The sequence below is a fragment of the Macrotis lagotis genome, chromosome 1 (genome assembly GCF_037893015.1).
Source record: "Macrotis lagotis isolate mMagLag1 chromosome 1, bilby.v1.9.chrom.fasta, whole genome shotgun sequence".
NCBI lineage: Eukaryota > Metazoa > Chordata > Mammalia > Peramelemorphia > Peramelidae > Macrotis > Macrotis lagotis.
Window position 1 is genome coordinate 572,136,225 of NC_133658.1, and position 27,241 is coordinate 572,163,465.

General features: G+C 36.0%; 1 protein-coding gene across 1 annotated transcript; it reads right to left on the reverse strand.

The window, feature by feature from the left end:
* Window positions 1-368: 368 nt before the first annotated feature.
* Window positions 369-27,241, reverse strand: B4GALT4 (beta-1,4-galactosyltransferase 4). The gene is given in 7 exon segments (XM_074214565.1): window positions 369-670; window positions 1,710-1,814; window positions 4,756-4,878; window positions 7,249-7,436; window positions 11,487-11,605; window positions 11,608-11,718; window positions 26,890-27,241. Coding segments are annotated over 7 exon segments (1,020 nt in total). The 5' UTR covers window positions 27,131-27,241; the 3' UTR covers window positions 369-537.

The window sequence follows — 27,241 nt, forward strand, 5'->3', positions numbered from 1 at the left end:
TTTCTATACCAGTGACACTTGTTCTACTTTCACTTCCTTGTGCCTTTTGTTTTTCTCTACTCTTCCACCTGATGCTCTTCCTTTCAGATCTCCAAGTCAATCTGATCGAGGGACACTCATCTACCTTTCTGTTGTTCCCAGAAGAAGCTTTGACCCCTCTGACCATCTGACAATGCTCTTTCCTGCAGCCCACATCTTCTGATTTCTTGTTATCACTTTTCCAAATCTAGAGTTATGAATATACTCTTAAACAGCTCTCACTGTGCTACAAAGGGCCATTCTCTTTCTTGCTTATGCTCATCTGAAAGAAAATCTTTCTGTTTCAATAGCCTTATTCCCTCCACATCATCAACAATGCCTCTTACAAAAAAAGGAAGGAAAAATTAAAACAAGTCACACCCAGCAGCCAGGCTTTGGTGACAGAGGCAAGAAGGGTTAGGGAGGATGTCAAGTTCAAATTTCCAGACATTTCATTAACTACTGCAACTGGACATTCTATCTTTGCTCCCCGTAAAACCGCAATAGAATAATGCAGGATTATAAAGTCACAAAGAAATCAACTGTGATGCTAATATGTAAAGGGTTGTGTTTCACAGACAGTAGATTATAGGAACAAGAGTTCAGTCCATCTGTCTGCCAGACTCGTGACACTTGCTTTAATAGCTTCATCCTGAAGATTAAAAAAAAAATAAAAAAGATAAGCTTATACAGAATTATATTTCCAGATATTAACCTTACTCTTGCCAACATTCCTGAGGAAAGCATGAAATCACTCAGCAGAATAACTGAATTCAATTGATTCCTAGTAGATACATTTTACTTTGCTTTCCTGCACAATGGGATAGAAGGACAGGAAGATCTGGGTTTAAGTCCTACCTCTGACACTTATGAATGATGTAATCCTGCACAAGTCACTTAACCCCTGGGATTTCCAGAAAACTCTCTAAGACTTTAAGTTGAACCAAAGATGTTAATCTGTAATGCTCAAAGGGGGTTACCTTATTTGGGAGTTTCCTCTATAAATGCAATCCCTACAAAACATTCCAGATTATAAAACACATGATGGCCCTAAAATGATAAATTTAGGAAACAGTTCACTTCAAAATCTTGGTTTACTGGTTTCTCCCAACTCAGCACTTTCACTGGTTGTCCTTCAAGCCTAGTATTCTCTTTCTCTTCATCTCTGGAGATCATTCCTGATTTCCTTAAAGTTCCAGTTTTTAAAAAAATCTTTTTCCAGTTCTTTTTTTTAAATTTTATTTAAGGCAATGGGGTTAAGTGACTTCCCCAAGGTCACACAGCCAGGTAATTATTAAGTGTCTGAGGCCAGATTTGGACTCCAGTTCTTTTTAATCTTAGCCTCTCCCTCTGAGACCCCCCCAAATTTGACCAATATAAATCTTGTTTCTATATAAATGTTCACATGTGGTCTCTCCCATGAGACTGTGCACGCCTTAAGAAAAGAGCCTGTCTTCGGCCTTAACACAAGGCCTGACCCTTAGGTACTTAATGGGAAAGACAGAATTTAGTGGGAATGAGGAGGGGAGAGGGTGATTGTACTCTGAGAAGACAGAAGTAGATACTTTCATTGTGATCTCATTAGTGGTTGGAAGATCTGGTCTTATCCAAGGACTCACTGCCTTAAACACAATTTTTGAGTGGACTCATTGGAGAATTCATTTCTTTATGACTATAAACCTAAAACTTACCTTTCTGAGTTCTCCTCATTGCCTTTATCTCTGGTATGGAAAATCATTGTGTATTTGGCTATGGAAGGAGGTGGCCGTGATATTTTCATTCCTTGTATCTCTACCCTACAGAAAGAAAGACATAATGTAATGCTAAGTGAACACTAAAGAGGAATCCCACAAAGCTAAATGGTGAGACAGGTGTGGGGTTTATTGATTCTCTCTCTCTGTCTCAGTTTTTTCATCCTTTAAAATGAAGGTATTACATGTACTCAATGGCTTCTCAATTCCCTTCCATAGCTAAATCTATGATCACATGACCTTTCTGTCTCTTCTTCTCTGCCTTCTCCACCTCTGCACCAACCCCCCACCTAGCACTCACTCTTTTGCTCCCTCACTCTCCCTTACTCCCTTCTCTCTCTGTCTCTCTCTCTCTCTCTCTCTCTCTCTCTCTCTCTCTCTCTCTCTCACACACACACACACACACACACACACACACACTCCGACTCTTCCTCTCTAGATCTCTCCGATCTCTCTCTCTAACTCAAATTCGGTTTCAGTTTCCCCATCTGTCAAATGCAGATACAAGTGACACATATCTACAAGGGTTCTTTTAAGGATAAAGAAAGATAATAAAGATGAATCACTTAGCATATAATATGGCTGTTAGATAATAAGTCTGACATAAATGTTAGCTTTTATCATTATTACTCCCTATTCTTTTTTAACGTTCCCTTTTGATTATTATGAACTTGAGAAATAACATCAAACGAATATTTTCCTATACAAACAAAAAATATAAAAAGAAGGGATGTATATGAAATCATGAATTTACCCAATACAGCTTTATTTTTAACAGGTCAGATTCAACCTATTTTTAAGATTTTCTTGCTAGTCTGTGTTCCTTTTTGATTTTCTTTTCTCTTCTCTTTATTTTTTAATGATTTGTTGATGTTTTCTTTTCTTTTTTTTTTCTAGCACTGCTTCCCAACTCTCCCTTCACTCCGATTCTACTTTGTATCAAAATTATTTAACAATGTTTTTCTGAAGTTATCCTCATTGTCATTTCTTATAGCATAATTGTTTAACATTATAATCACATATCACAATTTGATCAGTAAAACCCATAAAGACTTAAAGGAACTGATGCAAAGTGAAAAAAAGCAGAACCAGAAGAACACTGCAACAGTAACAGCAATATTGTACAATTTTCAACTGTGATAAGTAGCTTACTTATTTCACTATTTAGCTTTCTTAGTTATTCTCAGCAATGCAATGATTTAAGACAATTCCAAAGAACTCACAATGAAAAATGCCTCCCAAGAAAGAACTGATGCAGTCCGAATACAGATCAAACCATACTATTTTTCCACTTTTTTTTCATTCTTCTGTTATTTTTTGGTCTATGTTTTCTTTAAGACATATATAACCTATATCAAATTGCTTACTATCTCAAGTTGTAGAAAGATGAGGAAGGAAGAGAATTTGGAATTCAAAATTTTTAAAAATGAACGTTAAAAATTGTTTTTTCATGTAAGTGGAGGAAAAATCAAATATAATTTAAAAATAAAAATTTGTTATATAAATTCCCTAAATTTTAAATCCCTTGATAGCAGGAACTATGTTCATTTAGGGTTGAAATGGACCTTAGAGTTCACTGAATTCTGCTTTCATATTACAAATAAGAAACTGGGCCTAGAAAAGTTAAGTGACTTGCCCAGAATCACACGAGAGTAAATGTTTGAAGGAGGATTTGAACTCAGGAGTTTCTGATCCTAAATTAAATGATCTATCTACTATATAATGATAATTCTGTCATTTTTCCCTTCTGAGTTCCTAACCCTAGCACACTTGCCTTTCACAAAGTAGGTATTTAAGCTGAATCGAATTGAATTGGTGAAGGGAACCAAAGAAGAAACTGTTAAAGAGTTGAAGATAAATCTCCCCTATTTTTATCTGATATTCCTCAGTCACTCCACATCAGGATCCAAAACCTCTTACAGCAACCCATGTCACAGAGATGAGAATGGAATTCTCTGGCAACCGTTTTCCCCAATAAGTTTTAGACCACAGAGCAGGTCTTCTCTAGGTACCAAAAAGTCTTCCTTATTAGATGGGGATTATGCAGATCAAGCCCTGGATAGGGTAAGGGGAGGCTTATCCCCTAAACAGATATTTGCACGCCTCAGTAGATCATAGAATAATTCTCAATCAATGAAAAGCTGCAGGTATTATAAAAATGAAAAATTTTGTAAGACTCAAGAACAACTATTGATCAATATAGTGACTATCCCATAATTCCAGAGAACCAATGATAAAGAACACTACCCACCTTCCTAACAGAGAGATAATATAAAGAATGAAATGACTTTTAGTCATGATTGATTCAAGAATTTGTTTTGCCCTGCTGTGTGTATTTGTCACAAAAGTTGTTTCTTTTTTTTCCTTTCTAAATGGGGGGAGCAGTATGGATGGGAAAAGTAAGAAGGAACAAAATATGTTTTTTTTTAATTTAAAAATTAATTTTTAAAAAAAGTGAAGTTGTTGGTGTCAGCTATTGCCTCAGAGAACCCAATCCAAGGGCATTGGTAGTTTGCTTCCTCTTTATAATGAGACCTGTGGGCAGAAGTGGAGCCCACTCTTTCATTTCTTCCATATAGCTAGGTTCTCATTAATGTAACTAAATGAATCCCCTGAAGCAGTTAGATTACTCAAATTTGTACAACATATTTCAATTATACTAAAACCAATTATCATATTTCATATATTATAACTTCAGATAGCATGGATTTATTTTACTTTATTTTTGGAGGCAACTGGGATTGTGATTTGTCCAAGGTCACACAGCTAGTAAGTGTCTGAGGTTGGATTTGAACTCAGAGTCATTGATCTATCCACTATGCCTCCCAGTTACCTCTCCTTCCACAGATAATGTGGATTTGAAATATAAGATTATTTTAGGGATTCTTTATTTGAACTAATTGGAACCCAGCTGTAATGTAGTATCTATACTAACATAGACATCCCTATGCTAGATTACAAAAGGGGCTGTTTTCTGTTGATTCACCTAATTCTGAGATCATCATCTTCTCCACCCCAGCCCCAGTAGTTGTTGGAGAATCCATTCACCATGTAAAACTGATCTCTTGTTAGAGCAGAAACAGCGCCAAAATATCCCTTATAACGCAATCTGTAGATTGAAAAAAAAAAGAATGAATACAAAGCAAACATTCCAAATAAGCACCATACATATTCTGTGCTCTGCTTACTAACATCCTGTAAATGTTTTGATGTCAAACTGTCAAATATCTACCAATTTTCTTCATCTCATGGTAAATAAATTATGAGTGTATTTCTTTGTTAATACAGTAGATGGTCAACAGCAGGAGACAAATGCCAACTATCTGAAGGATTTCACACCTGCAAAATCAGGTAGGAAAGAACAAGACACAATTCTATGTATGATGTCTACCAACCTTTTGAGATCAAATAACTAGAGGCCAAAGTATTGAAAGAAGACTAAGACCAAATTGTCCAAGATAAGAAAAAGACACATAGGCTTTCTTTCTGAATAAAAGCTTAGGAAAGCCAAGTCGAGAGGGGAATAAGGGGATAAACTTCCCCTCCAGGGAAGTCAACATAGGATTTGGTGGGGAAAGACAAACCCATGTTAGCATGATAGCACCTGGACTGACTCAAAGTAGGGAGAAACAGCCACACCCTTAGACTGGGAGCCACAAAGAAAGCCTCTAATTCACTTGGGACTTCCTACAACATAATTAAAAAAGAAAAAAATCAGATGTAGAACTGGAAAGGATCTCAGAGATCATGGTATCAAAATCCTTCATTTTATATATGAAGAAATTGAGGTCCAAAAAGGTTAAACTTGTTCCAAGGCAGAATTTGAACTTAAGTCCCCACTGCCTTCCTAATTTATCTTGTCTTATTGTAGGATTTTAGATTTAGAACTGGAAGGAATTTGAAAGGTCACTGAGTCCAAACCCTTCATGTTACAGATAAAGAAACTGAGTCTTAGAGAATTTAAATCCTTGACGATGGTCACAGAGCTAATAACTGTATTAGAAGCAGAATCTGAACCCAGGTCCTTCTGACTGTCCAGTAAGTTCTCTGCTATATCATATGCCTCTTAGGCTACATATCCTGAATGAATATCCAGTTCCCTCTTTAATTCTTTTTTTTGGGGGGGGGGGGGTTAGGTTTGAATGTTCAGGGTTAAGTGACTTGCCCAGGGTCACACGGCTAGTAAATGTCTGAGGTTGGGACTAGAGTTCTGATCCTCCTGACTCCAGGGTCAGTGCTCCTATCCACTGTTAACTAACTGCATCCCTACTTAAGACTCTCAAGATGTAGCACTGATAGCCCTGAGAGTTATTCATAAAGATCTGTGGCAAGAAAAAGTCACAGGAAGTAGACCTAAAGACTGACCTTGCTTCCAGTCTTTAATTCTCTGGCCCTTCCCTATACCCTGAGGACAGATCACAAACATCCTTAGGAAAAGCAGAGGGCTATCTTTATTCAATACAGTATTTTGTTTTCTTGTTTAATTTTTAGAGGGTTTAGGGGAAGCAATGGGATTAAATGACTTGCCTAGGGTCACACAGCTATATTAAGGTAGTAAGTAAGGAGTCAAACTCTGGTTGTCCTGACTCCAATGCTGATGCCACCTAACAGCCCAATGTAGTTCTGCTGTGAACCCCTCTGGCAGTCTGGTGAAAACTATGGACCTCTTCTCAGAAAGAAATGGCAAGTTTCAGTCAGAGGATAGTAAAAATAAAGATGTCATTTGCTTATTTTTCCCATACCATTTCACAAGCGCTCTGAAATCTGTCTATAGAGAGAGCCATGGACCCCAGGTTAAAAACTTCTAATAAAATGTTAACTACAAATATTATAATTCAATTAAATTTAACCAAATTTTTAAAAACTATTATATGAATAGCACCATGCTGAAACTATCCTCCACTTGCCTGCTGTTTGAATTAACTAATCTTTCTGGTCTCTCCAGGTTTCCTGTGTTCTCATCTTCTCCATTTTCAAACCCCTCTATTGTTAAATGAAATGTAAGTCAATATAATCAACCATGGAATTCAGTCAGGAGTCTCTGGGTGCCATCCATCCATTGAAAGGTTAATCTTTCTAATTTCTCTGAGGTTTCATGTTCAAAATAATACCTCAGAAGACCTTGGTTAGTCAGTCATTAAGCATTTATTGAGTTTCTACTATGAGCCAGGTGGGCAGCTAGCTGATGTAATGGTTAGAGCACCTGCCCTGGAGTCAGGAGAAGCAAGTTCAAATCTGGTGTCAGACACTTTGCACTAACTAGTTGCATGATCCAGGTCAAGCCACTTAAGCTAAAACATATATATAATGAAAAAAGGCAATCCCCGCTCTCAAAGACAATACCTACATTCACACAGGATAAAAACAGGACAAACTGGAGACAATCCCCAGAGGAAAGACATTATTGGACTTATAGGGCAGCAGGAAAGAGGTCAATAACAAGATAACAAAAATGATCCATTGACAACTCCACTCCTACCTGTAGCCAGTGCTGTTTCTGCCAACCACCAAGTGTTTTGGATGAGTATCACACATATAGAGATTGAGGTCATCCTCTGGTACCAGATCCACATCATGGAAAATGAAACAATCCCAATTTTCTTCCTTGAGGGCTTCTAGGTAGCCAACATTCAAGAGTCTGGCTCTGTTAAATTTGTTCTCTCCAGTCTGGAAGTGTTATAAAAGGAACAGAGTGGCAATAATCAGATTTACATCTGAGTTATAATTTTATAACATCCTTCATAAATCATTAACATTTTTTTAATAGCAATAATGTTTAATGAGGTTAAAGAAAGTAGGAAGGGAAGATTGGAGGCAACAGTCAGAAGCAAAATACTTTTGAGAAGGGCAAGGTAAAAGGAGAGAAAAGAATAAATGGGAGGAGGGAAGAAGTAAAATAGAAGGAAATACTGTTAGCAATCATAACTGTGAAAAAATTTTTGAAGCCAGTTTCTCTGATAAAGACCTCATTCCTCAAACATTTAGAAATGAGTCAAATTTGTAAAAATAAGATCATTCCCTAATTAACAAATGATCAAAAATATAAAGTCAGTTTTCAGATGAAGCAATCAAAACTATCTAAAGCCATATGAAAAATTATCTAAATCACTACTGGTTGAAGAAATACAAATTAAAACAATTCTGAAGTATTACTTACACTTATTAGATTGCTTAAAGGAAAGAAAAGGAAAATGATAATTGTTGGAGGGGATGTGGGAAAACTGAGACACTAATGTACTGTTGGTGGAGTTGTGAACTGATTCAACCATTACATAAAGCAGGACTGTCCAACTTTACTTTAAAAGTTTTTATTGAAGCAATAGACAATATATTTTGATTTGCCATTTTAGTGAGAGCTCTGCAGTGACTCAGCTTCATCTGCAGGTAAAATTTTGGACAGCCCTGATATAAAGCAATTTGGAACTATGCCCAAAAATCTATAGCAGCCTTTTCTGGTGGAAAAGAAATGCAAATTGAGGAAATGCCCATCAATTGGACAATTTCTGGTATATAATCATGATGGAATACTATTGACTATAAAAAATGATGAATTAAATTAAGAAAAACCGGGAAAGACTTACATGAATTTATGCAAAATAAAACAAGTAGAACCAGGAGAACATTGTCCTCAGTAATAGCAGTATTGTAACCTGATTAACAGTGAATGACTTGGCTCTATTCAGATTACAATGATCCAAAACAACTCTGAAGGAATGAAAAATGCTATCCACCTCCAGATGGAGGTAATGGAGACTGAATACAGATCAAAGCACACTTTTTTTTACTTTATTTTTCTTGGGTTTTTATATTGGTCCAGGTTTTTTTTTTTTTAACAAAATGACTAATATAGAAATGTTTTGCATGACTATGTATAATCTATATCAAATTGCTTGTCTTCTTAATGAGGATGATGGGGAGGGAGGGAGACAATTTGGAACTTAATTTTAAAAACAAATGTTGAAAATTGCTTTTAACATATAATTGGGGACAAATAAAACAGGAGAAAAAAGTAGGGTTAAAAAATTATTCATCTTGAACATCACAAATATATATATATATATATATATATATATATATGTATATATATATATATATATACCATTACATCACAGCTGTATTTTTTATTACCATTTAAGGTTTAAATATTCCACTAGGTAGTTCATCATAACAAAAATCTGGGCAGTGCCCACTTTAAGCCACTTGTGTGCCTAAAAGAGCAATACAAAGCTGATTATTAAAAAGTAGATTCTATTTTTCTACAGCATCAAAGACATAATAATTAATAAGGGGTTATGGACCTAATCAAGAACTGAAAATCAAACATTTATATAACAGCTAAAGGCTCTTCAACCTCTGGTTCTATAATTCTAAAGATATCCTAATTGTGGCCAATAATGTCCAAAAATCTAAGTTACAACAATGATAAACCTGCCTTAGTTGTAAAAGAAAAAGGATGTCCCAAGTTCTTTAAATTGGGCATAAATGCATATCATAAAGGTCATCATTGGACTATGAAGAATTCACAAAACACAGAAAATACAATTTTAGGACTTCCAGCAAGAAAAAGAATGAGAAATCACAAGAAATCCACAAATCTCTTAATGGCCCCTCAAAAAAACCACAAAAAATAAAAATAATTGTTAGAAACTCCCATAAGAAAATTAAACTTCACCAAAAATAAGACCAGTGAAACAAAAGAAAAATTCTACTACAATTTTTAAAAAACTGATATATATACTAACAGCGTTGTAAATGCTTTGAAATGCTTAGAACTCCAATTATCTTAATGACTAGTCAAGATTCCAGAAAACTGGTGATGAAAAATGATACTTCCTAACAACCCCCCAAACATGGAGAATGAAACACAAGATTCCATGATGGGAATCTATTTTGTTTATCTAGGTATATTTGTTACAAAAAATTGTTTTTCTTTTCTTTTTTCAGTAGGAAGAAGAGAGGTAGGGAAGGAGAAAATAAAAGATTGAAAAAAATTAAATCTAATTTAAAAAAATTTTTTTATAGTTTAAGAGAAATAGAGAGGAAAGCATCAAAATAAACGAACTTCAAAATAGTTATCAGAGTAGCATAAAAATGATGCAAGAATATTGGGGAAAAAACACTCAAACAGGTAATAGTTAAGAAATTTGAGGAAAAATTTAAAAAGAGAATGGGAATAAGAAATTAAATTAAAAAAAAAGGAATGAATGTAATTATGAAATCCCAGGAGGAAAGAAATGAAAGAAATAATTCTGCTACAGAAGCCCTGAGAGGAGATAATGGCAGAGCTCAATAAAATAAGACAATAATAGCATAGAGTAATTGAAAATATAGAAAGACACAGCTGAAGTCTAAATCATTAAAAGGGTAGTGCAAACACTGAAAAATAAGCTAAAAAATAACTCAATCAGAAAAATTTTTGGAAACAATGCAGAATCAAGTTGATGGATGGTATACAATGGTATTCCCATTGCACAGGATAGGGAAACACTAATATAGAGAAGTAGGTAGTGTAGTATATAGAGAGTGCTGGGTCAAGAAGAAATGAGTTCACATCTTACCTCAAATATTACTAGCTGTGTGACCCTGGCAAGTCATTTAATAATTATCTTTTTTTGCAAAGCAATGGGGTTAAATGACTTGTCCAAGGTCACACAGCTAAATAATTATTAAATGTCTAAGGCCACATTTGAATTCAAGTCCTCCTGACTCCAGGATCAGTGCTTTATCCATTGTGCTATCCAGCTGCCCCTTTAATATCATTTTAAAAAGTATTTCACAACAAAGACAAGCAATTACATATTTTTCAATACTGTAAATATTATTTCTCTTAATCACCCCACCCCCACTTTCTGTTAGTGATATATAAAAAAATACATAAAATTTTGATTTTTTTCTCACACTATACATTAATGTCATAAATCCTGACAAGCAAATTCATTATATTGTACTTTTTCAGGAAGAATGTGAAGTCTTCCACACTAGATTACTCTCTGATGGACTAACAAAGTTGAATATGTGACTGATGAGAATAACATTCTTTTTTAATTAATTATTGAGAGGCAATATGCAAAGTGATGGGGATAGTTTGTGTCATACTTCCAAAGCCACAGTAAAAAAAGGCACTAGTACGTGATTTCTGTCAAACAATTGCTTCTTTCTAGTCCTTACTCATATAATAATTGCTCTTGATTATGAAAAAAATTAAAATATCTACTTATAGCATGCAATAAATATTCCAAAAATATTAGGAGAGAATTTCCTCAGACTTTTAGTTTGAACTTTGATAGGCAGTAATGAATAACTGAAGGTTTTGAGCAGAGGAATAGCATGAATAGACTTTTCTTCTAACTATATGAAGCATGGATTGGATGGTCACAATACAAGAAGTGGAAAGACCAATTAGCTGACTACTGCAATAGTTTAGGAAGGTAATTAATGAGACCACTCCTAACATGAAAAAGCAAAAAATTCCTCAGCAAGCCTATTTAAGAAGCAGTAAAATTCACCAGAGTCTGCTCAAATGGAATCCACATACCATGAGAAAAAATTTTCTTTTCTCCCTTTCAAAGATTTAAAAAAAAATAGCAATTTTACACAAGAGAGGTTGAACAATAGCAATTTTACCCAAGAAAAGTTAGAAAGATGATCATGTAATCAAGTAGAACCTTCCAAAATTGATTTGTAGGATCAAGGGGGCCAACTCTGGTAATTGCTTACCTGATGAATGACATAGATGCCATACTCCACTTGCTGCCTCTGCAAGAATGGATGAAGATGCTTCAGCAGGTACAATAAGTGCTTCTCTCTATTCCGGTGTGGAATTAGGATAGCAATCCATGTAAGGCCTGACAATCTTCTGGATGGTAACGACCTTTTGTAACTTTAGGATTCTCGCTCTGTACTTCTTTCCATGTGAGGTTCGACTTGAAAATGAGTTTGCTGGTTCCTCCTAAATAACATACACAGGCATTAAGTCTAGTTTCCAAACTACCAATATGTCCTAGAGATGAAATTATCATATATGAAAATGGAAGTCCTGGGGAAAAAAAAAATCTCAATTCTGGCTTCTCTTATTGGGAAGGAAAAGAAGGCAAGAGAATAAGGCTCCTTTCTTTTCTAAAATTCTATCAACTTCTAATAGCTTTAATTTAAGCTCTGTTAAAGCATGACAATATCACTATGGAATAGAATTTTAAAATTCTAATCAGAGCTAGCAATAATACTTCTAGGACTATATCCCAAAGAAATCAAAGAAAGAAGAAATGGGGCCACATGTATAAAAAGTATTATAGCAGCTCTCTTTAAAGCAACAAAAAAACTGAAAAATAAGAGAATATATATATATTGGGAAATGGTTAAACGAATTATGGTAGATGAATGTAATGCATGTTATTGTTCCATGGATGTTTGTCCTTTTTCTTAGAAGACCAAGACATCAAGGAGATATTCCATGACAAGCACATGAATTGGATTTGAGTGAGGGGGAGCTGTGCTAAGTCACCAGCCTCACTTTCTCCTCTAGAGCCATCTTGGGTTCAGTGGTCAGATATGAATCAGGATGACTGGGGATGGACCTATATGTGAGACAATCAGGGTTAAGTGACTTGCCCAAAGTCACACAGCTTATAAGTGTCTGAAGCTGGATTAGAACTCCTGTCCTCCTAAATCCAAGTTCAGTGCTCTTTCCACTGCTCCACCTAACTGCCCTTACTGTACCATAAGAAATAATGAAATGAACAGAGAAAACTGGGAAGATCTATATGAATCAACGCAGTGATGTGAGCAGAACTAGAATAATTTATACAATAATAACATTATGAGGAAAAATAACTAAAGTCTTGAGAATCTGATCAATACTATGACAAGGCATGATTTCAGAGGTCCACCAATGGAGCATACTACCAATCAAAAGACAGAGAGACAATGGACTTAAAGGGCAAAAAGAGATATGTATTTTTGGACATATCGAATGTGGGACTTTGCTTTGCTTGATTGTGCATTTTCATTCTATTGTGGAGCAGAAGGGAAGAAAATAAATCCTTGTTAATTGAAAAAAATTCATTAACGTTAAACTTGTATTGAGATAATGTGTTCAGTATGGTAGAGTGAATAGAATAGTGGGTTTGTGGTGATCCAGCAGAAAGACCATTGGATTTGGAAGTCAGAATGTCTAGGTCTGTGACTTAACTACTTACCTCTGTGATCATGATCTAGGACCAGTCTACAACTCAATTTTATCTATAAAATGAGAGGGATTGAGCTAGATGAACTGCAAAGTTTTTCCATTGCTTACTGTATTATTCTAGTCTTTCTAATCTCCAAACCCTGAATGATTATATGTGTGACACAATAATAGAACATATGGTTAACATGTTTTACTTTGTGATTTGCAAAGTGCTTTAAAAGCATATTGCCTTAGAAAGTTTGAGAAAACACTTGGGAAGATTTGTATGAACTAATGAAGAGTGAAATAAGAAGAACCAGAAGAACAATTATATAGTAATTTGGTAAATACTACCAACTTTGAAGGACTTGAGAACTCTGATCAATATAAGAACTAGCCACAATTCTAGAAGAACTACATGATGAAGCATGATAACAACCTACTCACAGAGGGGTGAAAACATCAAAATAAAGAATGAAACATTCTCTAAAACCTCCTTGGCACTTGAACAATGAATCATAGTAAATAGGCAGAACAAGCAATGGGGCCAGAAAAAGGTATATGAGTTAACAGTCCAAGAATACATGTTATTCCAACTCTGCCAGTAAGTTGAAAGTTTAAGGCATTTCTTTTTTTTTAGGTTTTTGCAAGGCAAATGGGGTTAAGTGGCTTGCCCAAGGCCACACAGCTAGGTAATTATTAAGTGTCTGGGACCAGATTTGAACCCAGGTACTCCTGACTCCAGGGCTGGTGCTTTATCCACTACACCACCTAGCCACCCCTAGTTTAAAGCATTTCAAAAAGGAAAAGGAATCAAGGCAGGAGGGATATTGATGGAATCAACATAGAAAGGCTAGGTTTAGAGAGGGGCTTCAGAGTGGCCTGGCCCTGTGGTGTCCAACCACACACTTCCAGGGAGAAGGAGGCACAAATTCCAAGGGAAGACAAAAACAAAAGTCTTATAGGAGGAGCAGCTATTTATGCTCGGTAGTGAACGTGCTTTAAGAAAAAAATAATCAGGGAAAAAGGAAGGCTGGAGAGAGAATGTTCAATGTCTTGGATATTCAGTACAAGACCCCAATGAAATAAAGGCTATGGGAAGAAGGGATCTCCATACTCAGAAGGGCAAGAAGCAGATTCTAGAAAAAGATGAGGTATTACCTCTCAGACCTGCCAAATATAATCTACAGGCAGTCTGTATTATTATTACTATTATTACTTCAAACAACACTAACACCAACTCTTCCCTCCCCCTTAATCTTCTCTTACAGACTAATTGTTTTTGTCCATGAGAGCACCATTTAAATCAGTCTCCCAAATAAGAAAATCTTGGTGTTCTCTCTCATTCTTCTCTCTCGCAAATAATGACTAAAATGTCCTCCCTCTCTTTCTCTCTGTGCCAAGAGATTTCCTTACCATCCTGTTTTTAACTAATTTTTGAATTTTTATTTTTACTTCCGAATTCTCCTATCCAGTTAGAAAACAGAAAATATGATACCCATTGTCATACAAAATATATTTCCTCATTAGTCACTTGGTGGGGAAAAGGAGAAGGGGGGATCTCCCCCATGGGAAGGGGGACAAGAACAATTTAAAAAGTGAATAAAACATGCTTCATTTGTATTGAGTTCATCAATTTTCTCTCTGGAGGCAAAGCACTTTTTATTTTGAGTCCTTTGGAATTATCACAGAATTGAACAGAGTAGCTAAGTCTTTCATAGTTGATCATTATTTACACTACTGCTGTTGATGTGTATAATGTTCAACTTCTGTTCACTTCACTTTGCATCACCGCATAGAAGTTTCCCTTTGTCCATTTTTAATGGACCTTTTGTCCATCTCCTTTGTCTTTTTTTTTTTACAGCACAAAAGAATATTTCATCACAATGATACACTATCATTCCCCAACTTATGGGTATCATCTAAGTTTCCAATTCCAAGCCACCACAAAATGAAGGGCTATATATATTTTTGCACAGAGTGATCTTTTTTCCTCTTTCTTTGATCTTTTTGGGAAACAGACCCTAATAGTAATACTGCTGAGTCAAAGGGATGCATATATTTATAGCCCTTTAATCATAGTACCAAACTGTTCTCTAGAATGGCTAAACCAGCTCACAGCTTCAATAGTACTTTAGGTTTCTTATTTTTCCACATCATCTGTAATTTTTATTTTCTGTCATATTAGCCAATCTTTTGGGTATAAGGTATTACCTCAGAGCTGTTTTAATTTGCATTTCTCTAATTATTAATGATTTAGAATGTATTTTAATCTCTTGATAGCTTTAGTTATTCTTCTGAAAAGTACTTGTTCAAATCTTTTGACCATCTATCAACTAGGAAATGGCTTTTATTTTTATAAATTTAGAGTAGTTTCCTTAAATTAGGGAAATGACACCTTTATCAGAGAAACGATACAAAAACTTTTACCCAGTTTTCTTTTGAATTTTGGCTGCATTGGTTTGTTTATGCAAAAATATTTTAATTTAATATAATCAAAATTATCCATTTTTATCTCCTGCAATACACTCTCTTGTGGATTAATAACTCTTCTCTTATCCATAGATCTGAAAGGTAATTTTTCACCTTGTGTCTAAATTATGTACCAATTTTTAGTTTATCTTGTTATATAATCTGAGTTGTTGGTTCTGATTCATCCTTTAAAGCCTAAGTCAAATGTCACCTCCATAATGATAATAATAATAATAATTAATAATAATAATAATAATAAAGCCTTCCCATTTAGACTTGTTATAACATTCTATTCTATTTTATGCTTAATGCAATTATTATGTGCTTATCTTATCTCCCCAAATTTGAGTTTCAAACAAGAAGGGAATAATGCAATGATGACAGCTGTTACTACTACTACTACTACTACCACTACTACTACTACTACTACTACTACTACTACTACTACTACTACTACTACTACTACCACCAATAATAATAATAGCTAACACTCATATTGTATTTTGGGATTTGTAAAGTATTTCATGGAAGATATCCCAAAAATCTTAATGCAGTTTTAAGTTATTTTGAGGCAGGCAGAAATTAAATGCTTGCCCAGGATAACACAGCTAGTACAGGGTCTGAGTTGGGATTTGAATTGTTGTTTCCAAATACAACTCTATGCACTGTGACAGCTTCTTGACTAAGGAAGATTAAAGGCCTTTAATCTGAAAATTTTCATGTAATAACAAAGTTAAATGTCAAGATATCCCTAATTCTGTAATTTCCCTTTTCCATTTTATTTTTTCTCTTGTCCATTTTAGACCACTTTTTGTTACTCTGTATTCATTAGTAAGGAGTCTTAGAAAGAAAGAAAGAAAGAAAGAAAGAAAGAAAGAAAGAAAGAAAGAAAGAAAGAAAGAAAGAAGAAACTGTAAATATTATTTGCTAATTTCAGGAAGTAAAGCATCTCTTATCTGCCCTGTCACTGCCCCCTCTTCTCCCTACCTAGAAAGATGAGGAAAGCTCCCAAAAGAAACTTCCAGGTTCTACATTACAGACCCCCCTACCTCCGGACCCTCTAGTGAGAGTTCAGTCCCACAGCTGAGCTGCCCTGACTGACAGGTGAGTACAAATTCAAATATTGTAGCTAACCCTAGGCAATGCTTCCTCATTCCATTTAGCCATCCACCAAAAAAGTTGTATCTATCAGGATGTCTTGTCCTGGCACTACCCCCTACCCTCAGGTAAATGGTTAACTCTGAGGTCAGTAATCAAATCAATACTGCCACTGCTAGTGGAAAGGCTGGGACAAAGTAGGCCCTATAACATCACTCATAATCCCTGCCACTCAAATAATAGAGTCTCCTCTCTATTTAGCACTGAAGAGACAGAGGCAAAAGGGAAGATGCACCCAAGCCCTCAAAAACTTTCTTGACTAGCCAGAGGGGATAGTTTGTTCATAGATTAACAAAGTGGCAAAGTGGACAGAATATGGATAGAGGCAGGATGAATTAAAATCTGACTCAGACATTTATTACCTGAATGACCCTGACCATGTCACTTAATCCTGTTGCCTCAATTTCCTCATCTGTCCAATGAACTGGAGAAAAAATAGCAAACCGTGCCCTCATCTTTCCCAAGAACATCTTGGAAGAATTGGAATAAAAAACAACTGGGGTGTTGGGGAAAGGAAGGAAATTAGTGAAGTACTTGGTAGTAAGTTAGAGAAGGGCTCTTGAAGAGTTGGATAGACTTCTAACTTAGTTAATAAGTTGCAGGAATTTGATAGACTGAACAACTGGAGAGGTGGGAGAAGGAAGGAAATTAGTGAAGTACTTAGTAATTAATAAGTTAATTAAGATATAGAAGTACTAACTCATGAGAGGGTTGGAAAAGGCTTCAAGTTAAAGGTGAGATATGAGACAATATTTATAAAAGGCTCAATACAAATAGCCTGACATATAGCAAGTACTTAGTCCTTCCTTCCATCTTTCCTTCCTTTCTTTAAGCTAAAGAACTCTTTTCAGCATTGTTTTTCAAAACAAAAACACATAGGATTACAAGGAAAATCAACTGTTAAAATATAAAAATATTTATCAAAATATTAGAAGAAAAATATTTTATGAATAGCTATTAGATTGATGTTTGCTAACTTTCTGTTCAATGCAATTACCCAGTTTTCTGGTGACAGATTTTTAATACTTTTGTTGAAGGCAGCATTTAGGGTGGGCATTAAGGAAACTTGTTCTCTAAGAGAAAAGCATTTGTTCCAGACATAAAAACCAGAAAAAGACACAGAGGCAGACATGGGGTACCATATATAACAAATGTCATTAATGACATATGGGTGAATAATGAGGTCAGTTTGTCTGGGTTGGTTTGTGGGGAGTAATGTATGATTAGATTAGAAAAGGAGCCTTGAATGAAGCTGTGAAACTGTTTATATTTGATCCTAAAGTGATGAGAAGCTATTGGAGATTATTGACTAGGTGTGGTGTGGTGACATGCTATAGAAAAATCATTTTGAAAGGTGTATTATAGAAATATTGGAGTAGGGAGGCCAATGAGATATCTACTGAAATCCTTCAAAGGCGTGTTATGCATCTGAAGTCTATGGTAGAGGCTGTAAGAATAGAGAAAGGGGACTGAGGGTATTAATTCAAAGTCTTCTATGTCCTGTTAGATCCCTATTCTAGACATTAGAGGTTACAAGGACAAAGACAAAGCAGTCTCTGACCTCAAGCTTACAATATAGAGGGAGAGACGATATGTATACATAAAAGTACAAAATATATATATATAAAGCAAGTACAAAGTATTTTGGGTGGTGGAGGGAACCATTAAGAAAGGACTCACCTAGTTTTTGAGCTCAGCTTTAAAAGGAACAAGGGATTCTAAGGCAGAGGTGAAGAAGGGGTAGGTACTGTGGGATTTTTCTCCAACTTCACACTCAGAACTGATTCTTATATGTATTTTATATACATTCTATCCTAAAAAAATGTTATCTAAATTGTTTACATCCCTCAAGGAGAATAGTAACCTTTTGTGGGAAGAAACTTTCTTTCTCTGTTGTCTATAGATGTGTACAATCGGGGACAGCTAGGTGGTGCAGTAGATAGCGCACCAGCCCTAGAGTCAGGAGTACCTGAGTTCAAAAGCAGCCTCACTCTTAATAATTACCTAGCTGAGCTGTGTGACCTTGGGAAAGTCACTTAAGCCCATTGTCTCAAATACATAAAAATTAATTAAAACTGTGTACAATCATTAGTTAATGAATTGTTATTACTCTTTCTAAGCTAATACTCCCCTATGGGGGTTGTTTACTCTTTCAGAATCTTATATACATAGTAAGCACATATTAAATGTGTCCTGTATTGAAGACAAATGCCTATCATAATGAGTCACATTTTCCTACCCCCCCAAAAAAAAGACTTCCCATACAAATTCCACAGAAATTCCATAGAAAAGGAGAACTGAATGTGGTGCCAGAGATTCAAGTCATAACTCTGCCATACACTATCTGAGTCACTAGGGGAAAGTCTTCTCCCTTCCCTAGCCCTCAGTTTCTCCTATTCTTCAGTCTCCATCTGTGCCCAGAACTGAGGCTGCCAGGCCTATGGCCCTGGGATCCAATTGGCAAGCATTCCCCTTACCATCTCTCAGCCCACCAATTGTTGCTCCATTACCTTCTCTCACTACTTTTCCAACTTTACCTTCCCCTCCTCCCCCCAACTCTAGTTCTTCGAAGAGCAATCAAAACCATGTTACCATTAAGACATGCTAATCATGACCTTATGACTTCCACCATCATTCCCTCTGGCATTTATGTCCAAAAACCATATAATTTGGGGTAGTAGGATTATTAGAGAATTAAATTAAAGATCTGTCCTAATATGTCCATCATGGTATATGCTGGTTAGAGTTTCTCCCCCTAGACATGACTACATATTTGGCTCAGGAAAAGAATTTTGGATGGAACAAAAAGAGGCTTTTTCTTCTTCTAAGTAAATAATAGAAAAGCATGTTCCCTTGTCACTCAGAGGACAATCAAGTTCATTATCATCAGTTAATGAATTCCCCATTATTACTCTTTCTTGGCTAGTATTCCCTTATAGAAGTTGTTTTTTGCTATCAGGATATAAATTTCTTGACAATGTCTGAATTTATATCTCAGAATTTTAACACATCAAGCACTAATGTTTCTGCATTTTGTTCAGACAATTTTTTTCGGTTGTATTTGAGTCTTGGATGCCCCATTTCGTTTTTTTTTTTTGCAAGGCAATGGGGTTAAGTGGCTTGCCCAAGGTCACACAGTTAGGTAATTATTAAGTGTCCAAGGCCAGATTTGAACTGAGGTACTCCTGATTCCGGGGCCGGTGCTCTATCCACTGTACCACCTAGCTGCCCCATTTGGTATTTTTTGTGGCAAAGATACTGCAAATTTCTTCTAGTTCCTTCTCCAGATTATTTTATAGATGAGGACACTGAAGCAAACAGGATTAAGTGACTTGGCCAACATCACTCGGCTACTAAGGGTCTGAGGCCACATTTGAACTCGCGGAGGAATCTTCTTGACTCAGGTCTAGTACTCAAGCTACTGTATCAGCCAGCTGCCCCTGCTTTGCATTCATTCATCTATAAAAGTTGACTTAAAGGAACAATTGTTTCCAATTCTATATAAACTATTTGAAAAAATGGCTGAAGACAGAACTCTGCCCGATTCCTTCTAAGACATTAATATGATACTGATACCTAAACCAAGAAGAGTCAAAACAGAGAAAGAAAATTAGAGACCAATTTCCCTAATGAATATGGATGCAAAAAATCTTAAATAAAATATTAGCAAAGCAATTGCAGCAAGTTATCACTAGGATAATATACCTTAACCAAGCAGGATTTATTCCAGGAATACAGGATTGGTTCAATATTAGGAAAAACTGTCAGTATAATTGACTATATCAATAATAAACTTAACAGAAATCATATGATTATCTCAATAGATGATGAAAAAACCTATGACAAAATACAGCAGCTATTCCTACAAAAAACACTGGAGAGCATAGGAATAAATGGATTGTTCCTTAAAATGATAAGCAGTATCTATCTGAAACCATCAACAAGCATTATATGCAATAGGGATAAGCTAGAGTCATGCCCAATAAGAACAGGGATGAAACAAGAATGCCCATTATCACCACTATTATTCAATATCGTATTAGAAATGTTAGCTTCAGCAAGAAGAGAAGAAAAAGAAATTGAAGGAATTAGAATTGGGAAGAAACAAAACTCTCACTCTTTGCAGATGACATGATGGAATACTTAGAGATGGTATACCTAAAAAAATCATCTAAAAAAAAACTACTGGAAACAAGTAGCAACTTTAGCAAAGTCACAGGATATAAAACAAACCTACATAAATCTTCAGCATTTCTGTATATTACTAATAAGATACAGCAGCAAAAGCTAGAAAGAGAAATCCCATTTAAAATAACTTCAGTGGAGCAACAGGTGGTGCAGGGAATAGAGCACAGCCCCAGAGTCAGGAGGACTTCAGTTCAAACCCGGCCTCGGACACTTAATAATTACCTAGCTGTGTGATCTTGGGCAAGTCACTTAACCCCATTGCCTTGCAAAAAAACCAGAAAAAAACAAAAACATAAAATAACTTCAGACAACATAAAATACTTGGAAGTCTACCTGCCAAGGAAGACTCAGAAACTCTATGAAAACAACTATAAAACACTTTTCACACAAATAAAATCAGATTTAAATAACTTGGCAAATATCAACTGCCCATGGATAGGCTGAAATAATATGATAAAAATAATAATTCTACTTAAACTATTTATTTAGTGCCATACCAATCAAACTTCCAAAAAGTTACTTTTAATGAGCTAGAAAAAATAGTAAATAAATTCATATGGAGGAACAAAAAGTCACGAATATCAAGGGAGTTAATGAAAAAAATGCAAAAGAAGGCAGCTTAGCCATACCAGATCTAAAATTATATTATAAAGTATCAGTCATCAAAACTGTTGGCACTAGAAATAGAGTGGTGGATCAGTAGAATAGACTAGGTACAAAAGAGACAGCAGGAAATGATTATACTAATCTATAATAAACCCAGAGTCCAGTTTCTGGGATAGGAATTCACTTTTCAATAAAAACTGCTGGAAGATAGTATGGCAGAAACTTGGATTAGTCCAACATCTCACACCCTATACCAAGATAAGGTCAAACAGGTGCAGGATTTAAACATAAAAGACGATATTATAAGCAAATTAGAGCAAGGAATAGTTTACCTGACAGATCTATGTAAAGGGGAGTACAAAAATGAGATGGAAAACATCATAAAAAACAAACTGGATAATTTTGATTACACTGAATTAAAAAGCTTTTGCACAAACAAAATCACTGTAACCAAGAAGAAAAGAAATATAGTAAATTGGAAAACAATTTTTATAACTTGTATTTCTGGCAAAGAACTCATTTCTAAAATATATTGAGGGACAAGAAGGGATCGAGTCTTAGGAGCTCTCTGATAAAACTCATAAGCTAAGGACTCTAACTAAACTTTCGAGAGACAGAACCCGCAAAGGGACTCAGTGAGGCAGTTCTCCTACTCAAGGTAACCTGGAAAAGAGCAGAAAGGCTCTGCTCCCCGGGGTTGGAGGGACGGCCCGCTGGAGGGCCTCCCGGAGGCAGCCCCAGGGTGCTGGGAGCCACAGCTCACAGCAGCTAGGGAGTCTCCTGAGCTGTACCCCGGGGAGCACCGGGCACAAAGTGGGGGAACAGTGGGGACCTCTGCCAGAATGAGTACGTGGAACCCAGCCCCCAGGGTACACAGCAAGCAGATTGGTCTTTCAGCAGCCCAGACCCGGAAACAGAAGCAGGTGGAGCCGGTAAGCAGGAGCCCCCAGAGCATGAGCCCATTGAGCTGAGGGAGGGGAGTGAAGAGAGAATGCAGAGCTCTGTCCTCTGCCCCTGGAACAGGACTCTGGGGCTCTGACCACATTCAGATCCTGATAGCAGTCTAGGCCCCCCCATAAAACAGCAGGGGCCCCCCCACCTCAGCCCCGTGGCAGAGGGGGGCGCATATGGTCATTCACAGACCAGGAGGGAGGACAGAGCCTCACACACTGAGACCCTTGTGGGAGTGTCCCAAAAGCTCAGGAAGCAGCCCCAAAACAGGCCCAGGCTGGGAAAATGAGCAAGCAGAGAAATAAGAGGAAGACTATTGAGAAATATTTTACAAATGAGCCCAAGAAGGATCAAAACACTCAGTCTGAAGATGAGGAAGCACAAGCTCCTGCATCTAAAGACTCCAAGAAAAACAGAAATTGGGCTCAGACTATGACAGAGCTCAAAAAAGACTTTGAAAATCAAATGAGGGAGTTAGAAGAAAAACTGGGAAAAGAAAGGAGAGAGATGCAGGAAAAACATGAAAATGAAGTCAGTAGCTTAGTCAAGGAAATCCAAAAAAATGCTAATAGCATGCTAAAAACCAGCTTAGGTCAAATGGATAAAACAGTTCAAAAAGTTATCGAGGAAAAGAATGCTTTAAAAAGCAAAATTGGCCAGATAAAATATATTGAGAACTGAGTCAAATTTATATTAAAAATAAAAAAGTCATTCCCCAATTGACAAAGGATTGGCAAAGGTAATTCTTGGATGAGGAAATCAAAGCTATCTATAATCATATGAAAAATTGTTCTAAATCATTGATTAGAGAAATACAAATTAAAGCATCTTTGAGGTACCACTTCACAACTCTCAGACTGGTCAATATGACCAGAAAGGACAATGATCTATGTTAGAAGGGATGTGGAAAATCTGGGACACTAATACATTGCTGGTGGAGCTGTGAACTCATCTATTTTTCTGAAGAGCAATTTGGAATTACACCCAAAAAGCAATAAAAATGTGTATACCCTTTGATGCATTAATACCACTACAGGGTCTATGCCCTGAAGAGATCATGAAAAAGGGTAAAAACATCACTTGCACAAAAATATTCATAGCAGCTCTGTTTGTGGTAGCAAAGAACTGGAAATCAAGGGGACGTCCATCATTTGGGGAATGGTGGAACAAATTGTGGTATATGATATGGTATGTGATGAAATACTATTATTCTACTAGAAATCCCATCACTCCTGATTTCTAATAGAACAACAGAATTTATTCAATAATGACACTAAAGGGGCAGTTAGGTAGTACAGTGAATAGCTCACTGGCCCTGGAGTCAGGAGGACCTGAGCTCAAATCCAGCCTCACACACTTAATAATTACCTAACTGTGTGACCTTGGGCAAGTCACTTAGCCCCACTGCCTTGTAAAAACCAAAATTAAAACAAAACCCAACAATTGATACTGAGTGAGATAATCAGATAAAGAATAACACTGTATACCCTAACAGCAACATGGGGGTGATGATGAACCTTAATAGACTCGCTCATGCTATCAGTGCAGTAATCAGGGACAATTTTAGGGGATCTGTGATGAAGAATAACCATCTGAATCCAGACAAGGAACTATGGAATTTAACAAAGACCAAAGCTTATTATCTTCAATTTTTAAAAGTTAACATGTATTATGTCATTTTAGAATCTCTAATGTTTTCATTCTTCCTTTTATACCTGATTCACCTCTCATAACACATTCAATTTTGATTTATGCATATCATAGAAATAAATGTTAAAGCTATATCAGAGTGCCTTCTGTTGGAGGGACAAATAAAAGAAAAAAGTAGATTTGAACTGAATGATCTCTAAGGCAGAGGGCATATAGCCCATTATTACCTTTTTTATTATATTCATTGCTATGTAGCCCTTGACAAGTTTTTGTTGGGTGATGTAGCCCAGAAGAGCTAAAAGGTTGGGCACCCATGTTCTGGACCTAAATCCAAGGTCCTATGACTCAAATTCTATATATGATTAATCAAAAGTAGAAGGAAAAAAGTAATTTCTTCCCTGGCACACCAATGGATTTGTAAAGTCCCAGAAATAGGAAAACCTGCTAACATTAATTATCATTCTACTATGTTCATAAGAACTTAACTACCAGGGGTGATTAGGTGGCGTAGTGGATAAAGCACCAGCCTTGGAGTCAGGAGTACCCGGGTTCAGATCCGATCTCAGACACTTAATAATTACCTAGCTGTGTGGCCTTGGGCAAGCCACTTAACCCCACTGCCTTGAAAAAGTCTAAAAAAAAAAAAAAGAACTTAACTATCTTAAAGAAAATGCAAATAATTTCATATCATATTCTTTATCTGGAGGCTTCTGATCGCACATTAGTAAATAAGCAAAGCAATTTTATATATCCACAAAGCAAAGCATATATTTAGTGTTAAAAGGGAAGTCCAGCCCACTATCCAATTTGCTCCAGGATGAATCAGTTTTTAAGTGATCCTTGAAATAACAATAATAGCTAGAATTTATATAGTCTTTGAGGTTTGCTAAGCATTATAAATGTTTTTTTTATTTGATCCTTAATCCTTAACAACCCTAATTCTGAGGTGGGTGATATTATCATCCCCATTTTTTAGATAAGGAAAGGTTAAGGTAAAATAGAGAGAATTTAAGGGACTTGCCCAGTAGCTATATTATATTTATTAAGTAGGTTGAGCATCTGAACTATGTCCTCCTGATTCCAAGTTAAGGTTCTATCTACCCTATACCCCCTTGGGCATTTTATATCCTTCAATAATATACTACTTTAAATTGCATAATATTTTGGATTTTTCAAAGAACTTTTGGAATACATTATCTCATTTAATCCTTAAAAGTAAGGCAGAGAAAGTATTACTGTTATTATTCAAATGAAAAAGAAATATACTTTTAGAAAATTCTAGATGCAAAAGAGTATTTGTGTTGCTAATTAACTAATTGATTCTCAACATTTTCTGCTCCATTATCTCAAAATGTCAAGCACTACAAGAAATGCCACTAATACTGAATGGACCCACCAACTCAATTCCATCAAACTTCTACCTGATCCTTGCTAAAGCTTTCAAACCTCTGTTCAGGAGTTCTTGACCTTTTTTGTGTCACAGACCCTTAGGGCAGTCTGGTAAAACCTATGGATTTATTCATCAGAATAATATTTTTAAATGCATAAAGTAAAATACATAGGATTATGAAGTAAACCAATCATATTTTTAAAACAATGTCAAAAATGTTTAAAGTTTTCACATACTCCAAATTAAGATTTTCTTTTTAAATTATTTTTTATATACTACCTAAAGTTTATTCCCTAGAGGTTGTTACTCCCAGTTGGAAAATCCAGTAAATTTTATCTTCTCCCCTGTAACATTCAATATCCCTCCTAAAAATTCCCTGACCCTTTGCCTTTTTGACTCTCCACTATAAAAACTCCCTTCCTATACCTCTCCAGTTTCTCATTGACTTAAGTTATTTAATCTATTTCCTCTTTGTATGCCATCATATACCACCCCTGAACACCGCCCCCCAACTCTGCTTGTCCTTTGTAAAACTATTGTAAAGGCACTACATCAAATGATTGATCAACTCCATTCCTAACCTCACTTTCCTTTGGCCAAATGCTGCTTCAGTGAATATCTGAATATCTTGCTTTCACTTTAAAAGTCAAAGTTATCTAAAAACCCAAATCCTCACTTTCTCTCCAAAACAACTTCCTTTCTTCAGTTCTTTCTCTGATTTTTCCATCCTGATTAATTACCCCCCCTCTTTATTCCTTTTTTGTTCTCCATAATCTTCTTTTTTCTAACATTAGTCACTTGGATTGAGACAAAGGAGCCCTCATAAACATAGGTGAGGGATTTGGAGGGGGCTCTAAGGTGCAGAACATAGAGCAGAATTCCATCAATGCTTGCCAAACTTTGTACCAACAAAAACAAAACAAAAAAATGCAAGGCTGGAGAACAGCTGAATAAACAGATCACATGTGACATGAATTTAACAGTGCTGTTACTATAGGGTCATAAGAAAGAACAAATAAAAGGAAGTAGAGAAACATAGGGAGATAGAGACAAGTGAATAGATTTAATTGAAGAGGGCAGAACTAGAGAACAATATACACAAGGACTACAATACAACCCAAAGAAGCCTAAAAAGTAGCCAAACTCAAATTGCAATGACCTATCTTGAGCTGGAGAGCACACAGGTTGCCATATTAACTAGGTGCTGTAGGCAAATCACTTAACCTCAGCCTCAATGTCCTCATTTGCAAAATAAGAATAATATCAGATAACAATGCCTACCTCACAGAGCTATCTTAATTTAGATCAAATAGTACAGCTTGTGTGAAGCACTTTGCAAATCTAAAAGAGCTAGAGATCTTAAAGATAATGGAAATCAAGGAGCCCGGGTGATCTCCAAGGTCCCTTCTTGGCTGGCAATATAGGTTCCATGCTCAGTAATCCTAGAAAACCTCTTAGACTAAGACTAAACTGCAAATGCAGTTTCCTACTCAAAAGAAATTATATTCAGAGAAAATGAAAATAAAGCACAAAATACTTACTCAGGTGTGGAGACAACAGAGGACATTTTTTCAATTTTGATGTTGTCACAGAAGCTTTATTAGATGAAGCTAACTCCTTCCTCCAAATGATGGTCCTGTTGAAAATCTTTGTTTTAGGTATCTCTTGGATGGCAGCAACCAGGTAACTTGAGGTGGCCCATCCAATCACCATAATGCATAATGCAAAGAGCAGCAACAATCTGAATTTATAGGAAAGCTGAATAGTCAAATTTATACCCATGTCTTATAATTAGATTAATAAGATGTCCCTCACCACCTCTCATGAGGCAGGGGAAGAAATGGTTAACTTAGAAGAAATTTCACAATCCAATCTTAAGGGGAATTTTAACAG